At 40.5% G+C, this 15,631-nt stretch overlaps 1 protein-coding gene across 2 annotated transcripts in view; it reads right to left on the reverse strand.

Annotated features, from left to right (window-relative positions):
- Nucleotides 1–15,631, reverse strand: part of sorcs3a (sortilin related VPS10 domain containing receptor 3a) — a 351,206-nt gene that overhangs the window by 147,064 nt on the left and 188,511 nt on the right. For both annotated transcript variants that reach the window (XM_073842202.1, XM_073842201.1), the window contains exon 4: nucleotides 10,722–10,880. In XM_073842202.1, coding sequence (XP_073698303.1) covers nucleotides 10,722–10,880 — 159 coding nt within the window. The remainder of the gene's footprint in view (nucleotides 1–10,721; nucleotides 10,881–15,631) is intronic.

Here is a 15,631-nt window from a genome sequence, read left to right on the forward strand (position 1 = left end):
GTGCCCAGAGAGGTATGTGTTGAATGGATTAGATCTACCCGCTGGGTCCTAGGGATGAATCTGCGACCAGGTGGACAGCCCGGCGGAGATCTGGGTTCCGGAGTGGCGACAGCTGGCGGGTTGGTCCATTCAATGGGTTGAACGATGATGTTTTCGGGGATTATGGTCGTGGGTGTGTCAGGCAAGTCGTGAGAATCATGGATGCGAGACAGAGCATCAGCTCGGGTATTCTTGGATCCTGGCCGGTAGGTTATGGTGAAGTTGAATCGTGAAAAGAACAGGGACCATCTTGCCTGACGGGGACAGAGCCGTTTGGCGTCTCGGAGGTACTGTAGGTTCTTGTGATCTGTTATCACCTGGAACGTGTGGTTGGATCCCTCTAACCAATGTCGCCACTCCTCCAGAGCGAGCTTGATGGCAAGGAGCTCGCGGTTGCCGATGTCATAGTTCCTCTCCGCAGGGCTGAGCTTCCGGGAATAGTAGGCACAGGGATGAAGCAATGGAGGAGTACCATGATGTTGTGACAGAATACCTCCCACGCCGGTAGTAGAAGCGTCTACCTCTACCACGAAAGGGAGATCAGGGTCAGGATGGGTTAGAAGAGGTGCCTGTGTAAATGCTTCCTTGAGGTTATGGAAGGCTGCGGCCGAGTCAGGGTTCCAGAGTAGGGTTCGTGGTTTTCCTTTGAGTAGACTGGTAAGTGGAGCAGTGATGATGCTGTAGTTCTTGATAAACCGGCGGTAGAAATTGGCGAAACCTAAGAATCGTTGAAGCTCTTTGATAGTGGTGGGTTCTGGCCAGGATACAACTGCAGATACCTTCCTCTCGTCCATACGGACCCCCTTCTGGTCGATGACGTATCCAAGGAAGTGTACTGCTGGTAGGTGAAATGAACATTTCTCCGCCTTGAGATACAGGTGATGATCCCGTAATCTTTGAAGGACCTCCGCAACGTGGAGGCGATGTTCGGCCTCACTCCGGGAGTAAATCAGGATATCGTCTATGTAGACGACGACAAAGTGGTGCAGAAACTCCCGGAGTACCTCGTGAATGAAGTTCTGAAATACGGAGGGGGCGTTGACCAAACCATAGGGCATGACCAAATACTCGTAGTGGCCAGTAGGGGTCACGAAGGCAGTCTTCCACTCGTCCCCCTCACGTATCCTCACGAGGTTGTACGCGCTGCGGAGGTCCAACTTCGTAAACACCCTGGCAGTGCGTAGTTGTTCGAGGGCCGCAGGGACGAGAGGAAGGGGATACCGGAACTTGATGGTGCCTTGATTGAGTATACGGTAATCGATGCATGGCCGCAGCCCTCCATCCTTCTTTGCAACGAAGAAAAAACTGGATGCTGCGGGTGATGTTGATGGTCGGATGTAACCCTGATCGAGAGCCTCCTGTATGTACTCCTCCATTGCCTTGGTCTCCGGAAGCGACAGCGGGTAGATCTTACCTCTGGGCATTGGAGCATCCGGAACTAGGTCAATGGCACAGTCCCATGGCCGATGTGGAGGTAGCTGGGAAGCTCTCTTGGGGCAGAAGACGTCTTGAAACGACGAGTAAATGGCAGGAATCTGGACTGACTGCTTCTCAACCGGACTTTCGACGGAGGTGACGTTGACAGGTAGTATCTTGTGTCTAGGACGTGGAAGATCTGGGAAACATTGGTTGGTACATTCTTTTCCCCATTTTATCACCTCTCCTGTGCCCCAAGAGAGGATGGGATCATGCTTCACCAGCCACGGGCGCCCCAAGATGATGTCCATAGTAGCTCCCTCCAGAACCAGAAACTGAATCTCCTCACGGTGCAAAACTCCAATCTGTAGGATGATGGGTTCACTTTTCCGGTGAATACGGGTCCGTGAGCTGATCCGGTTAGTTATCGGTTGAATCTGGTAGATGGTGGTTGATGCTTGGGTGCGTAGCTGGAGCTGGCGACAGAGGGTGTTAGAGATGAAGTTTCCCGCTGACCCGGAGTCGATGAGGGCTGCGACTGTAACACAGGATGTGTGGGTGGTTAACTGAACATTGGTAGTCAAAGGATGCATGTTATCCAATTCAGAACGTATTACACTCACCAAAGATCGTATAGGACGCATAGGACAGTTGAGTCGCACGTGTCTCGCAGCCCCACAGTACATGCAAAGACCCCGGGTCAGTCTTCTCTGTCGCTCAGCTGCAGAGATTTTCCCTGATTCCAGGATCATTGGTTCTGGTTCTGGAGGGCTGGCGGATGTAACTGGTCGGAGGAGTGCAGTAGTGGCGGACTGGTCTTGGTAGGATTTTAGACGATCTGAACAACGAAGTGACTGCTGAATGAACTTCTCCAATCCCATGGAATCGTCCAAAGCAGCTAACTGCATCCGGAGATTGGGTTCTAGGCCGAGCCGGTACGTGGTCAGTAATGATCGCTCATTCCATCCGCTGGCAGCGGCCAAAGTTCGGAAACGCAGGGAGTAATCTTGTGTCGTCATACTTCCCTGCTTAAGATGATACAATTGCTCTCCTGCGGATACTTCTGCATCAGAACGTCCGAAAACCTCTTTAAAATGAGCGACGAAAGCCTGGATCGAATGGGTTGCCGGCCCGGCCTGCTGATAAAACGTGTCCGCCCATTTGAGAGCTGGTCCGGTAAGCAGAGACGTGATGAAGGCTATTTTCGAAGAATCTGTGGGATAGAGAGCAGGTTGCATTGTGAATATCAATGAACATTGTAACAGGAATCCGCTGCACTCCTCCGCCCCGCCAGAGTAGGGCGCTGGTCGGGCCATGGGACTGGAAGGGACGTTCACGGGAGCCGAAGAAGTGCTGGGTGCCGGTGGTGCGGTGGGATGAGCTGAAGTTGGAGTGGTGGCATGACTAGCCAACAAAACCTTCCTGAGCGAGTCCACCAGCTCTTGAAACGGGTCCCGATTGCTCATGCTGATACTGTGTTGGTCCGGGCTAACTGTTACGGAAGCAGACCAAACAAGAGAGGTAAGTGATCAATATAACAATGTTTATTATCAGCAGAGCGTTGTGGATAAGATGACGTGCAGAACCGGGTAAGTATCAACAGTCCAAGTATGATATTCGTTGACTAGAGATGAATACTGAATACAGATCCTTTTCCTTTCCAGGAACGACGGGAGGAGGACTCCGACCCACACACACACACACACACACCGTTGGTGATAGACGAACAGGCTTATGGCTGACCACAGCTGACTGGAACAGAGAACAGACTTCGTACTGGAATAGATGAGACAACAGGTAAGTTTCAACAGGTAAATAGCGAGGTAAGTATGTCTTTGAGGTTTGTGAACTCGACAGAGAAACACAATGAGTCCGCTTCGTGAAAACGAGCCCGGACACTGAGTGAGGTGTGTGGTGTGCTATTATGTGGTGCTGGTGATTGGTTTCAGGTGCGTCTGATTAGTAATCAGGTGACTGTGATCGTTGAGTGAGTGAGGGAGTAGAACCTGGCCAATCCGTGACAATAATAATATTAAAAAAAAACAGCCATCATAAAAGTTCAGTAATTTTCAGTCAAAAGTACAAAGGCAGTGCTCTGATATACAGCATTAAATTTACATAAGATATAACGTGATAAGATTTCGCCCTCAGCCCAAACTATTAGCTCTGGAACAAATGATAGATTAGTGGAAAAAAACTACCTGTTTGATTTACCTAAAACAAATTGTACCTCATAGAAACACCAGAGCCTGCGACAAATTCCAGAGGTTCTGGCTGAGGCAAGGCTACTCTCGGCGGGTTCATGAGTGCTGAGCACCCGCTGGCGCCCTGGAGCTCACATCTCCGAAAACATTAAAGCAAATTTTCAAATGTAATATTATTATGGAGCATTTATCATATAAATCTAATACAACACTGCAGCTGGAACTACTTGCAAGCAATTCAAACCTGTGAAAACATCTGGAAATTGTTGAAGCTCATACAAAAAAAAAAGAGAAAATATCTTTTGAATTGCACATTTTATCTTATGGAATATGTCAGTACATTCTTTTGGTATAGCGTGGGTGCATAAAACAGCCTATAATCACAGCATAAAATAATGTGATATAAATAGGATGACAAACAAACAATTATATGCCTACTGCAATGATCCAAAGTCACTGAAGCTGCAATGAATTCTTTGTCATTTCATTCAACAAGGAATGATAAAGTTGACGCTATACCGAACTTTGAGAATGACATATCTATTATCGTGAGCAAAATGCTGGCACGACAGAACAGGGGTATAATTTATTTGTCATTTATTTAGACAACTCCTGCAACAAGAAGAAACAACAGCTGAATTTCTTAGTAGAGACACTGATGATACATTTTTCTTCAATTTAAAATGGAAGATTAGACAGGGGAAGCCAGCGCTCTGCCTGAAGGATAATGAAAGTTTTGTCATCTCCCAACCATCTGCCATGCATAATTTAGCCGCTGAATTTTCTCAACTCTATGCTGCTGATGAATCAGTGCTGGGCACTTCCAGAAACACCCAAAGCTTTGCACAGATTTGCACACCAAACATATGTTCCAGGAGAGGGTCTAATACCTGGAGAAAGCTGTGATGGGCTCATGGCACCACAATAACATACGCAAACCTCAAGCTCTGTACGAGTGACGATCCTGAATTGTGACATCAAAGGCAGCAGAAAAAGTCACACTTTTAAGGGCCCTCCAGAAACACATTAATCATTGATAAATATCTACTGCAACACTAAAATACTTATTTAGCAAAAATGTCAGTTTGTTAGAATACACAGATAGTTTTGAATGACAAACATAGAGGAAAAATGCTTACTAACCAGGAAAACCTTGACTCCATGGTTTCAGCCGATGATTCTTATTGGTTGAGACACAGCACTAGATGATAGTGATAGATTTTCATTTCTGGATGAACTATCCCTTTAATGAGACAAAATCACTTACAAATCTTTTTGTGTGGTTATATCACATTTTAAAACTTAATTTCCATGACTATGCAAAATCATACACCCCAAAACAACTTTTTAATTTAATTTAATTTAATTTAATTTAATTTAATTTAATTTAATTTAATTTAATTTAATTTAATTTAATTTAATTTAATTTAATTTAATTTAATTTACACATGCCAAAACTATTTTTGCTGTAATCACCTTTATGTCACTAACACACTCAATTCTGTACATTTATTTATTTATTTATTTATTTATTTTTAATTTATTTATTTATTTATCAATTTATTGATAAACTTGCTGATTGCAGAAGCAGTTTTATGTCAAATATCATTGACAAAAAAAAGTTGAACACAGGAACATAGTTTGACAATTATTATTATTTTAAAATTATTATTTATGACAATTATTATTATAACATTTAAATATATAAAATTTAAACTGTTAAATTGTGGTTTTAACAGTTGAATCAATGTTATAATGTCTTAAAAATATATTTCTTATAAGATTTCATATTTTTTTTATTTTATGTTTTATTTGTTATTTATTTTATGTTTTATTTTATTTTATTTTTTATTTTGCATATGCCAAACTTTTTGGCTGTAATCACCATTATGCCACTAACACTCAATTTGTACATTTATTTATTTATCCATTATTCATTTATTGATTTATGTATTTTAACTGTACGGAAAGGGGAAAAATCCTTAAAAAATATTTTTTATTTTTGTTTCGGGAACATTGCAATGGTTGTTAGTCTAAATAAATGGGTTAAATGGGATAAACTTGCTGGTTGAAGAAGCAGTTTTAAATCCAAATATCACTGATAGTATTGTGATAAACAAAAAAGCTAATGAACACAGTTTGACAATTATTGTTGAAATATTATTATTACAATTATTATTTAAAGATTAAAAAAAAACTCATTTAAAATTTCATAATATTTATAATGTCTGCTTCTAAATCCTCTAAAAACTGTCTCTATTCACTTTAACTGTAAATGCCTCACTATAACCTTGATTTTTATTTTTTTTCAAGGTAGCAATATTGTTGGCTTTAATCAACATTATGCCACAAATATTGTCAACTGCACTTCATTTATATTGAACCCAGAATATTCCTTTAATCAAAGTAGATCAATCACATCAAATGTAACGAGGCCTATTTGGTGTACTCCAAGGTTGTCTCAAAGGCCACGGCTACTTCTGCAGCTATCTTATTAGAAAAGAACCTTATTGCTTCCGCACTGTTGCATAAAACGACCATTTAGAGCCAGCTATTAGTATCATTAAAGACACTGAATGGCTTTTGTGGACTTCTGCTGGTCAATGAAACCTCAGTTAACCAGACTGAGAGGGTGGGCAGGGATCAATTGCTATTTCTTTTGTCAGATTCCCAGAGGCTCCTTTATCTGAGAGGCCCGAGCCGGTGTTCTTCTGAGGAGAAAAGGGAGAAAGCTGAGCCTAAACCACCATCTGTCTGTAATGAATCGTCAGCGAGTGGACCAGACCAGCCTGACACCTCTCTATAAGACAATGCTTCAGGTGTTGACCTAATCCACAGCTCTGCTCCAGCCGTGATGAGTCTGGACACAGTGTCAGCCACCCTTGTCGATTCAGAAAATGAGACACTTTAGTGCCATGTCGCCACAGTATTAATGTGTGTCATTTTTTGAGCGAGTAAGCATGACTGTCTCCAAGGCTCGGGATAACATCATTATGGGAAGTGCAGAGACCAGTGACTAAGTTCGATGGTTTACCTCTAAAAGTTTAGATACAGAAAAAGAAGTGGCTGATTCTACATGGACACATGGGCTGTAAGATTTTGGAAAGAAGTCTCTTATGCTTATTATTGATATTTAATTTAAAATATGGTAAAAACAGAAATATTGTGAAATATTATTACAATTTAAAACAGTTTTCTATTTGAATGTACACTCAAAAAACTAATTTTTGTTGTTTGTTCAATTTAAATATTGATTAAAATCATTTGAGCTTAATTGAATTTAATTTAGTCAACATAATTTAGAGAAAAATAGGTTTACAATATTTTTTCTAGTTGAGTCAACATGAAATTTTTTTGTTAATCATGAACACCTGCTGTTAACCAAGCTGAATTACCGAAGAACCAAGAACTACAACTGACTTCAGCAACAGCCTCAGATGAAATCAACTGAAATAAAAGATACTAAATCTCTCAAGATCTCAGCAGAGGAGGATTAAACCGCTCCACAAATAGTCAAATAGTAGCACCAGCTTCACTCATTAATTACCAGTCTGACCATATTTTTGTCAGAAGATCTTATTGAGAATGGTCAGTTTAAATGTTTTGTTTAGAAAACAATGTCACCATCATGGAGATCAGGGTTAACTTTGGTTGGGCTCTTGACCCTTAACTTGCGATATTAGATTTTTCACTGCAATGATACATATGTTGTTGTACCACAGTGAGATCAGTGCTCTATGTTGTGCAGTTATCCATTGCTTGTGATGAGACAAATGTAAATTGTCTGATCACTGATTGCATAAGTTCATTTTTTTGTTTAAATATAGGTTCTGTGTAATGTTTCTGTGATACCATAGTTTCAGAGTAACGTATTTCATCTGTTATCGTGAATCAGTTTCAACCCATGTACATGCAAATGTTTTGAATAGCTGCGTCATATAGACACACACATGAAGAGTCAGCATATGAATCTCAACAATGGTGACAATCAACAAAATGCTTCACACTGCAATGCATGCTGGGTAACATCATGGTACAAAACTCCTATCATGCTCTGTAGTATGAATATTTATTGTCACCACTGTTGAGGTTTGTATGATAAGTGTTCATATAAAAGCTTGTGCTGAAATTTCTTCTTTTCTTTACAGCAGACTATAAATGTACACTTTATTATAATTATGAAAAAGAGTTTTTAATTTACTGAAACTTAATTTAAAGTGTCTCATTTGTTATGTTATGTAGGTATAATTTTATCTTGTAAGCAGGACAAAAATTTGTGTAGTTTACATTCTGACAAAAAAATGCAATTAATATGGCAATATTTTATTCATTATGCATGGCGAAATTAAATGTAGTTAATCTGACAAGAATTTCTCTATTAGGCATGGCAAAACATTATCAAGTAGGAATGACCAAATTTTAGTTTGTTGTTTTGATTAAATACATTTATGTTCATCTAACAAGATTACAACAAATCATTTCAAACTGGTTAGATTTTGTTAGAGAAACGCAATTCAATTGGATGGAAAAGTTTACCATAATTTAGTTACGTTCATTCAACACCTTTTTTTTTTTTGAGTGTGTTAAACATATTGAATATACTAAAATGTAATTAAGTTGGCTTGTAAAAGTCAACTTACTGAAATGCTATTTAAACTTAGTTATTATTGTTCCGCCGAGACTAAAATTTTGGACTGCTACTCCTCCTAGAGCTTTAACTCTACAAACATATCTTTTGGTCTTCAGATCTGATCTGACTCGAGTTGCTTTAGCTTTATCTTTCTCTGTCTGTCTGTCTGTCTGTCTGTCTGTCTGTCTGTCTGTCTATCTATCTGTTTGTCTGTCTGTCTATCTGTATGTCTATTTGTCTGTCTGCCTGTCTATCCGTCTGTCTATCTATCTGTATGTCTGTCTATCTGTCTGTCTGTCTGTCTGTCTATCTGTCTATCTGTCTGTCTGTCTGTCTGTCTGTCTGTCTGTCTGTCTGTCTGTCTATCTGTCTATCTGTCTGTCTGTCTGTCTGTCTGTCTATCTATCTGTATGTCTGTCTGTCTATCTATCTATCTGTCTGTCTGTCTATCTATCTGTCTGTCTGTCTGTCTGTCTATCTATCTGTATCTGCTAGCGACATTCTAATCATACTAGCAACATGCTAGTAACAGGCTAATCATGTTTGAAATATGCCAATGACATACTAATCATGCTAGTAACATGCTAATGACTTGCTAACCATGCTAGTAACTTGCTAACCATGCTAATTAGGCTAGAAATATGTTAACAACATGTTAATTAGGCTAGAAACATGTTAACAACATGTTAACAACAAGCTAGTAAATTGCTAACCATGCTAATTAGGCTAGAAACATGTTAACAACATGTTAACAACACACTAGAAACATGTTAACATGTTAATCAGGCTAGAAACATGTTAACAACATGTTAATCATGCTATAAACATGTTAATTAAATGTTAAATAAGTTAATAAAACATGCTAGTAACTGTATCATGCTAGAAATGCTAACAGCATGCTAGCGACATTTAGTCATGCTAGCTACACGCTAGTAAAATGTTAATCATGTTAGAAACATGCTAACAAAATGCTAACCATGTTAGAAACATGCTAGTGCCTTGCTAATCATGCTAGAAATATGATATCAACATGCTCATGCTAACAACATGCAAGTAACATGCTATTGGCATTAATCATGTTACAAACATGCTAGTAACATGCTAATCAAGCCAGAAACATGCTAGTAACTTGCTAATCACGCTAGTTACATGCTAGTAACATGTTAAATAAGTTAGAAGTCTATCCATTTATCCATCCATCCGTCTGACAGACTGTATTGCTTTCAAAACATTCAAGCTTTGAAACTACTTTAAACTTCAATCTTTTTTGGACTGAAAACCATAAAATTTCTACAATTTCTTGAAGTTTTAAACTTTTTTACACTTTCTGATCAGGCTTTTTCAAACCAACTTAAAGTTTGTCTTGACAAACTTTTTAATCTAGTTTATTCCTGTGAACTCAGAATTTTCATCAGCCTCTAGTTTTCAGTGTCACATGATCCTTTAAAAAAATGTGATACGCTAATTTGCTGCTCAAGAAACTATTATTATCAATGTTGAAAACATTTGCTGCTTAATGATTTTGTTCTATGAGTGGTTGTAAATGTCTTTACTGTAACTTTTGATTCATTTAATGTGCCCTTTTAGTAAATGTAGACGTACATTCTGATGCTATAAAACAACATAAATCTACACAATTCATACTTCAACTCTATACAACAAAAGGCCGGCTCAAAGCGTGGACAGCGATATATTCTCTTGCTGTTTGGATGTATTTACAAGCTTCAGCTAATTTTGCTGGATGTCCATTCTGTTCACACACTTTTTATTGGGTTTCCTTTACGGGCTGACTATGAATATGAATCACTGCCAAATAAAAGGAGACCTTTAAAAGTCAAAAGTCTGTCTTTTTTGCTCTCTTTATCTTTCCTTCTCACTATCACTCTCGTGGGAGGGTTTGTCCTTGGTAAATGATTATTAAATTTTCAGCACTTCACAGAATTCACTCATTTTTATTTGAGAACCATTCCAGCATCAAAAAAGGACCAAAAACAAAATGTAGAAATGGCATTTCTTAGCCACCCTTGCCAACTAAGTACCATACCTAAAAATATTCAGCCTATAAACCATCCTACTCAATGTAGCTTAAACAAGCACAAAACTCCTGTCACTGTTCAGTTACTTATTGTTCACTCTACAATTGCTATTCAGTGAGAAGAATGGTAGGGCGAGACATGATTTTATCTAAAGCGAATTAATTGGATAAATGGATTAAATACCAAAATAAAGCCATTCTGAATGCGAGCTTGATAAAACAGTGTCTAAATAGCTATTTTACTAATGGTTAACATATAGAGAAAACATTTCTTCTACTGCATTGCTGTGAAAAAGATAATTTTTTTAACTGATGAATCATCGTCAAGAAGACTTTAAGTTAATATGGTCATTTGTGATGTTTACCAGTGGAGGCTCTTAGATAAACCAAAGCTTACCTTTTGATCGTGGCTGTAGGCCAAAGCCCAGTCCTCTTGCGTGTGATGGAAAAGAAGACTTAAGACAAAGAAGTTCAAGCGGTACTTTTGATAACTGGCACCTTCGTCTGAGCTGATGAGAATACTGCTTTCAAACTCAGGGTCAGTCAGCACCATTATCTAAGAAAAAGCAGAAAGGTGCAAAGGTTAACCCCGTAAAGCTTGACATGTGAAATAATACAAAACGCTTAAAAAGTACATCACACTATATATGAGGATTTCATGGCCCAGACAGTGTGATATAAGATTATATGGACAAGAGTTCAAAGTCAAGGCATAAATAAAACACTTTTTTATTTATATACACTATTTATAAGCCAAAACAGTAACTTGAATTGTGAATCAATCAGATCTTTATAACAGTACAGCAGACTACTCGCATGAAATGCATGGAAAATCAGTTGTCGCTCTATATACCCCAAAATTATGCCTGAAGACCAAAACTCTGTAGTTTTTAATGTTTGGGGCAAACATTTAGTGCAATTCAATACAAAGATGATTGAGAGTTATCCAAATAAATTTCCTCAGAACCATTATATCATATTTGGAAGCCCATCACCACACAGAATAAAAATAAAAAAAAGAGAGAAAAGGTTTACATCTCGCAATTCAGAATTTTTTTTTTAATCTTTTTTTTTCTCAGAATTGGATAATATAAACTTGCAACTGCAAGAAATAAAGTCAGAATTGTGAGGTAAAAAATTATGACTTTTTTTTCTTGAAGTTGCGAGCATATATCTTGCAATTGCGAGTTTATATCTCAAATTCTGACTTTTTTTAAGTTTAAAGTTAAGTAAATTGCAAGTTTACAGTATATTTTGCAATTCTGGCTTTTTACTTGCAATTGAGCATTTACAATTGACTTTTTTTTTCTCAGAATTGCAAGATGTAAATGCTCAATTGCAAGTAAAAAGCCAGAATTAAGAGGGAAAAAAAAGTCAGAATTGGGAGATACTGTATAAACTCGGAATTGCAAGGAAAAACAGTTCTGACTTTTTTTTCCTCAGAATTGCTTAATGTAAACTTGCAATTAAACAAAATAAAGTCATAATTGCTAGACAAAAAATTTTTTCAAAACTTTTTTCTCACAATTCTCACTTTTTTAATTGCAATTGTGAGTTTACATCTTGCAATTCTGACTTTTTTCTCAGAATTGCATAATATAAACTTGCAATTGTGCAAAATAAAGTCAGAATCGCAAGATAAAAATTAACTTTTTTTTTGCAAATGCAAGTTTAGATCTTGCAATTTTTCTCAGAATTGCATAATATTGTCACAGTTCTGTCAGTTTATGTCTTTGGTTTCTCCCATTGTCTCCCCCTGTAGATCTGTGTGATTTGGTTTAGCCCTCGTTTGTCCCGATCCCCGTCACCTGTCTGTAATTATCAGTTCCCTTTATAAGTCTGTCTTTGAGTTCAGTGTATTGTCGGTCCTTAACGTTACGTGTTGTGCGAGAAAGCCTTCTATGTTCCTGCCTGTTCCTGCCCTGTTACATTTGGAGTATTATATTAAAGAAACTGTCTACTTTGAATTTCGTCTCGTCTCGTCTTGCACGCACCCCTGACAGAAGGACCGACCGAAACAGTCGCAGCGTGTTTCCCCTGCTTTATTTTTTCCGTTTTTACCAGTGTTTATTTTTCTTTTTTTTTCATCATGGACCCTGCCGTCAGCATCATTCTCCTGGAGCAGGGGGATCGCTCTCTCGAGGACTACACCAGAGACTTCATCCACCTCGTGCCTTACACGCACTACCCGCACTACTGCCTCTGTACCTTTTTCCGAAAGGGACTGAGTCAAACCATCAAGAGGCAGCTGTCCGGGGAAGGTCCTCGAGAGAGCTTCGCTGATTACATCGTGTGGGTGCTGGTGTCCAGCAGATCTTCATTGGACACGGAGGATGACACCAGCCCCACACCTGACCCAGAACCCAGCCCAACATCACCCCGACAAGCGGAGTTGCAGCCCGAGCCCACCGACGATGGAGAACCAGAGCCGAGAGCGACAGAGCCAGAGCCGGACGAGAGTGCGAGAGCCGACTGCAACATCCGCGACGGTGGAGTATGACGTGGAGCAAGAGAGGGCAACAGAGAGCCCTGCCCACTGCACCACCACTGGGGGTGAGCTTGAGGACCATTCTGGGGACCTCATTGACTTTTCGTCTGAAATATCTGTCTGTCCTGACTTCCCTATCAGCCCGGAATTCCCACCCGCCCACCCTCTGTCATCCACAGCCATGCCTGTGTGGCCGCCGCTGTCCCCTGACAGCCCCTCAGCTCATCCTCAGCCCAACACCTGTGCAGTGGGCTCGCCGCGGGGCTGCCAGTTTCCAACGGCGTCTCGGCTGGAGGATCCCTCAGCTCCGCCTCCAGCCTCCGAGTCCAGGACTCCGCCTCGGCCCTCCGACCCTGCGGTTCCACCACGGCTCTCGACGCCCTCCTCTCCACCGTCGCCCGTCGTTCCACTAGCTTCACCAGGCTCCATCGTCTTTCCGGCTCCGCCCTGGTCTGTCGTCACCCCATCGTCTCCTCCGGACTCTGCTCCTCCGGCTGTGCCTCGTCGCGCCGTCCCTCCGGCTCCTAGGGACTCCTCCTTCCTGCGGGCACAGTCTCCATCCTCTGTCGCTCCGGCTCCGCCGCGGACCTCCGGAACTCCGCCTCGGCCGCCAGAGCCTTATGCTCCACCTTGGACCTCCGGATCCTCGGCGTCACCCTGGATCTGCGGCTCTCCATCTCCACCTCGGGCTCCTCCTCCATCTGCTCCGCCTCTGTCGGTCGGCCCCATGGAGTCGACGGTCCTTCCTCCACCATGGCTCCTCCCTCCGTCGGCTCCACCGTGGGCCGTCATCATGGCTGTGGTCTGGGTCCTGCTAACTTCCTCCTGCTTCAGGTCCCTCCTGTTTCTTCCCTGGCTCCTCCCACCATCGTCGCCCCCTTGGACTGTCCTGTTTGCCCCTCGAACTTTTGTTTTGGTCCCCCTCCTTAGGTGGCGTCCTCCGCCGAAACCCCTCCATTATGGACTCTAGTTTTCTGTTTTTTCGCCCCTCTTTTCTGTTTTCTTTTTCTTTTTCTACGGCGCGAGGACGTGCCTATTCGGAGGGGGCGTAATGTCACAGTTCTGTCAGTTTATGTCTTTGGTTTCTCCCATTGTCTTCCCCTGTAGATCTGTGTGATTTGGTTTAGCCCTCGTTTGTCCCGATCCCCGTCACCTGTCTGTAATTATCAGTTCCCTTTATAAGTCTGTCTTTGAGTTCAGTGTATTGTCGGTCCTTAACGTTACGTGTTGTGTGAGAAAGCCTTCTGTGTTCCTGCCTGTTCCTGCCCTGTTCCATTTGGAGTATTATATTAAAGAAACTGTCTACTTTGAATTTCGTCTCGTCTCGTCTTGCACGCACCCCTGACAAATATACTGTAAACATGCAATTGCAAGAAACAAGGTCAGAATTGCGAGATAAAAATTCAGACTTTTTCTCTTGCAATTCTGTCTTTTTTCTCAGAATTGTTTGATTTAAACTTGAAATTGTGAGTTAAAGTCCAATTATGAGATGAAAACAGACTTCCATACATTTTACCATGCTTTTTCAAAAAAAAAAATATATATATATATGATGCAGAGATAAACCTGTGTTGTCTCAGTCCAGTAAGTGTTCATCTTGAATTTTACGATTCCATTTATCTTTATACAAATCATTAAAGGTTTCACAGGAAAAAGACACACATAGCATTACATGAAGTTTTCTTTTCTTTTTTTCAGCAGTTTGGATCATGCTGATCATTTAGAGGCCTTAAATTTGTGTATGAATTATGATACAGTAGGGTGTTAAAAAGAAAAAAGAACTGTGAAATATGTTTAGAGAACATTAAAAAGAAGCCTACTAGAATTAACGGACCTGCTGAGTAAAAGCAATTATTATCTGTAACATTTTAGACAGTTTGGAAAAAAAATGTAGTGCTCAATAAACTCCATTTAAAGAAACATTTCACACAAACAATAAAAAACCTTCGTAATTACTTTTTTCCCTTCCTTGTAATTATTATTTTTTTTTTTAGGTGAACTTTTCCTATGCTTTAGACCACCATATAAAGCTCATACTAGGTCAAGGTTGACCGCTGCTTCCATTCTGAATAGAATAATAATGACACTGAGCAAACTACTGTAGTTCCACTTTAGCACTGACCTTGGCTTAGTTTCCAAGCTCCTCTTAAATTGGCTCTGGTTATATGTATGCACAGAGGAAAATCTGTGGATGGGCACAGCATTTAATTAAAACACAAATGCAAAACTCTTCTGGTGCTGAATACATTGCATTATGGAAAGCGTTTCATTTTATGCCCGTGTTTGACTGGGTGGTTGCATCTGATCTCAGTGATAATTAAAGGGTAAGTACGTCTGCCTGCTCGTTAAACGGCTCTCACCTGAATGCCAGGCACCGTGTTCACTGTCATACGAGGATTGCTGGCTCTAGTTAGAGCTAAAAACAGTTGCAGACATTTTCATTATGGATTTTTATTGCTTGAAAAACTATGACGCATGTGCCTTCGAAGTTTAAATGGAACCTAATAGGCTCTAAAGCATTCCGGAGCACATTAATTTAAGCATGCACACTTAGGGTTGACATCTAGATGTGATATTTAGTAAGCAAACTGTGAAACATAAGCTCGAAACCTCCCCACCTCTATCATCTCGCCTCCATCCGCCCTAAATGTAAACGGCTGTTTTCTTCCCTCAACTGGATTTGAATTGGAAAAACAGTGGTGCATTTGTCACTGACAAAAATCCCACCCCTCTCTCCACAAGCTTTAACTACGAATCCTCCGGGGCGGTGATTTAGATAAATTGTTTTTCATTAAGCACCAATAAACAGCCAGCCGAAA

The sequence above is a fragment of the Garra rufa genome, chromosome 6, assembly GCF_049309525.1.
Source record: "Garra rufa chromosome 6, GarRuf1.0, whole genome shotgun sequence".
Taxonomy (NCBI): Eukaryota; Metazoa; Chordata; class Actinopteri; order Cypriniformes; family Cyprinidae; genus Garra; species Garra rufa.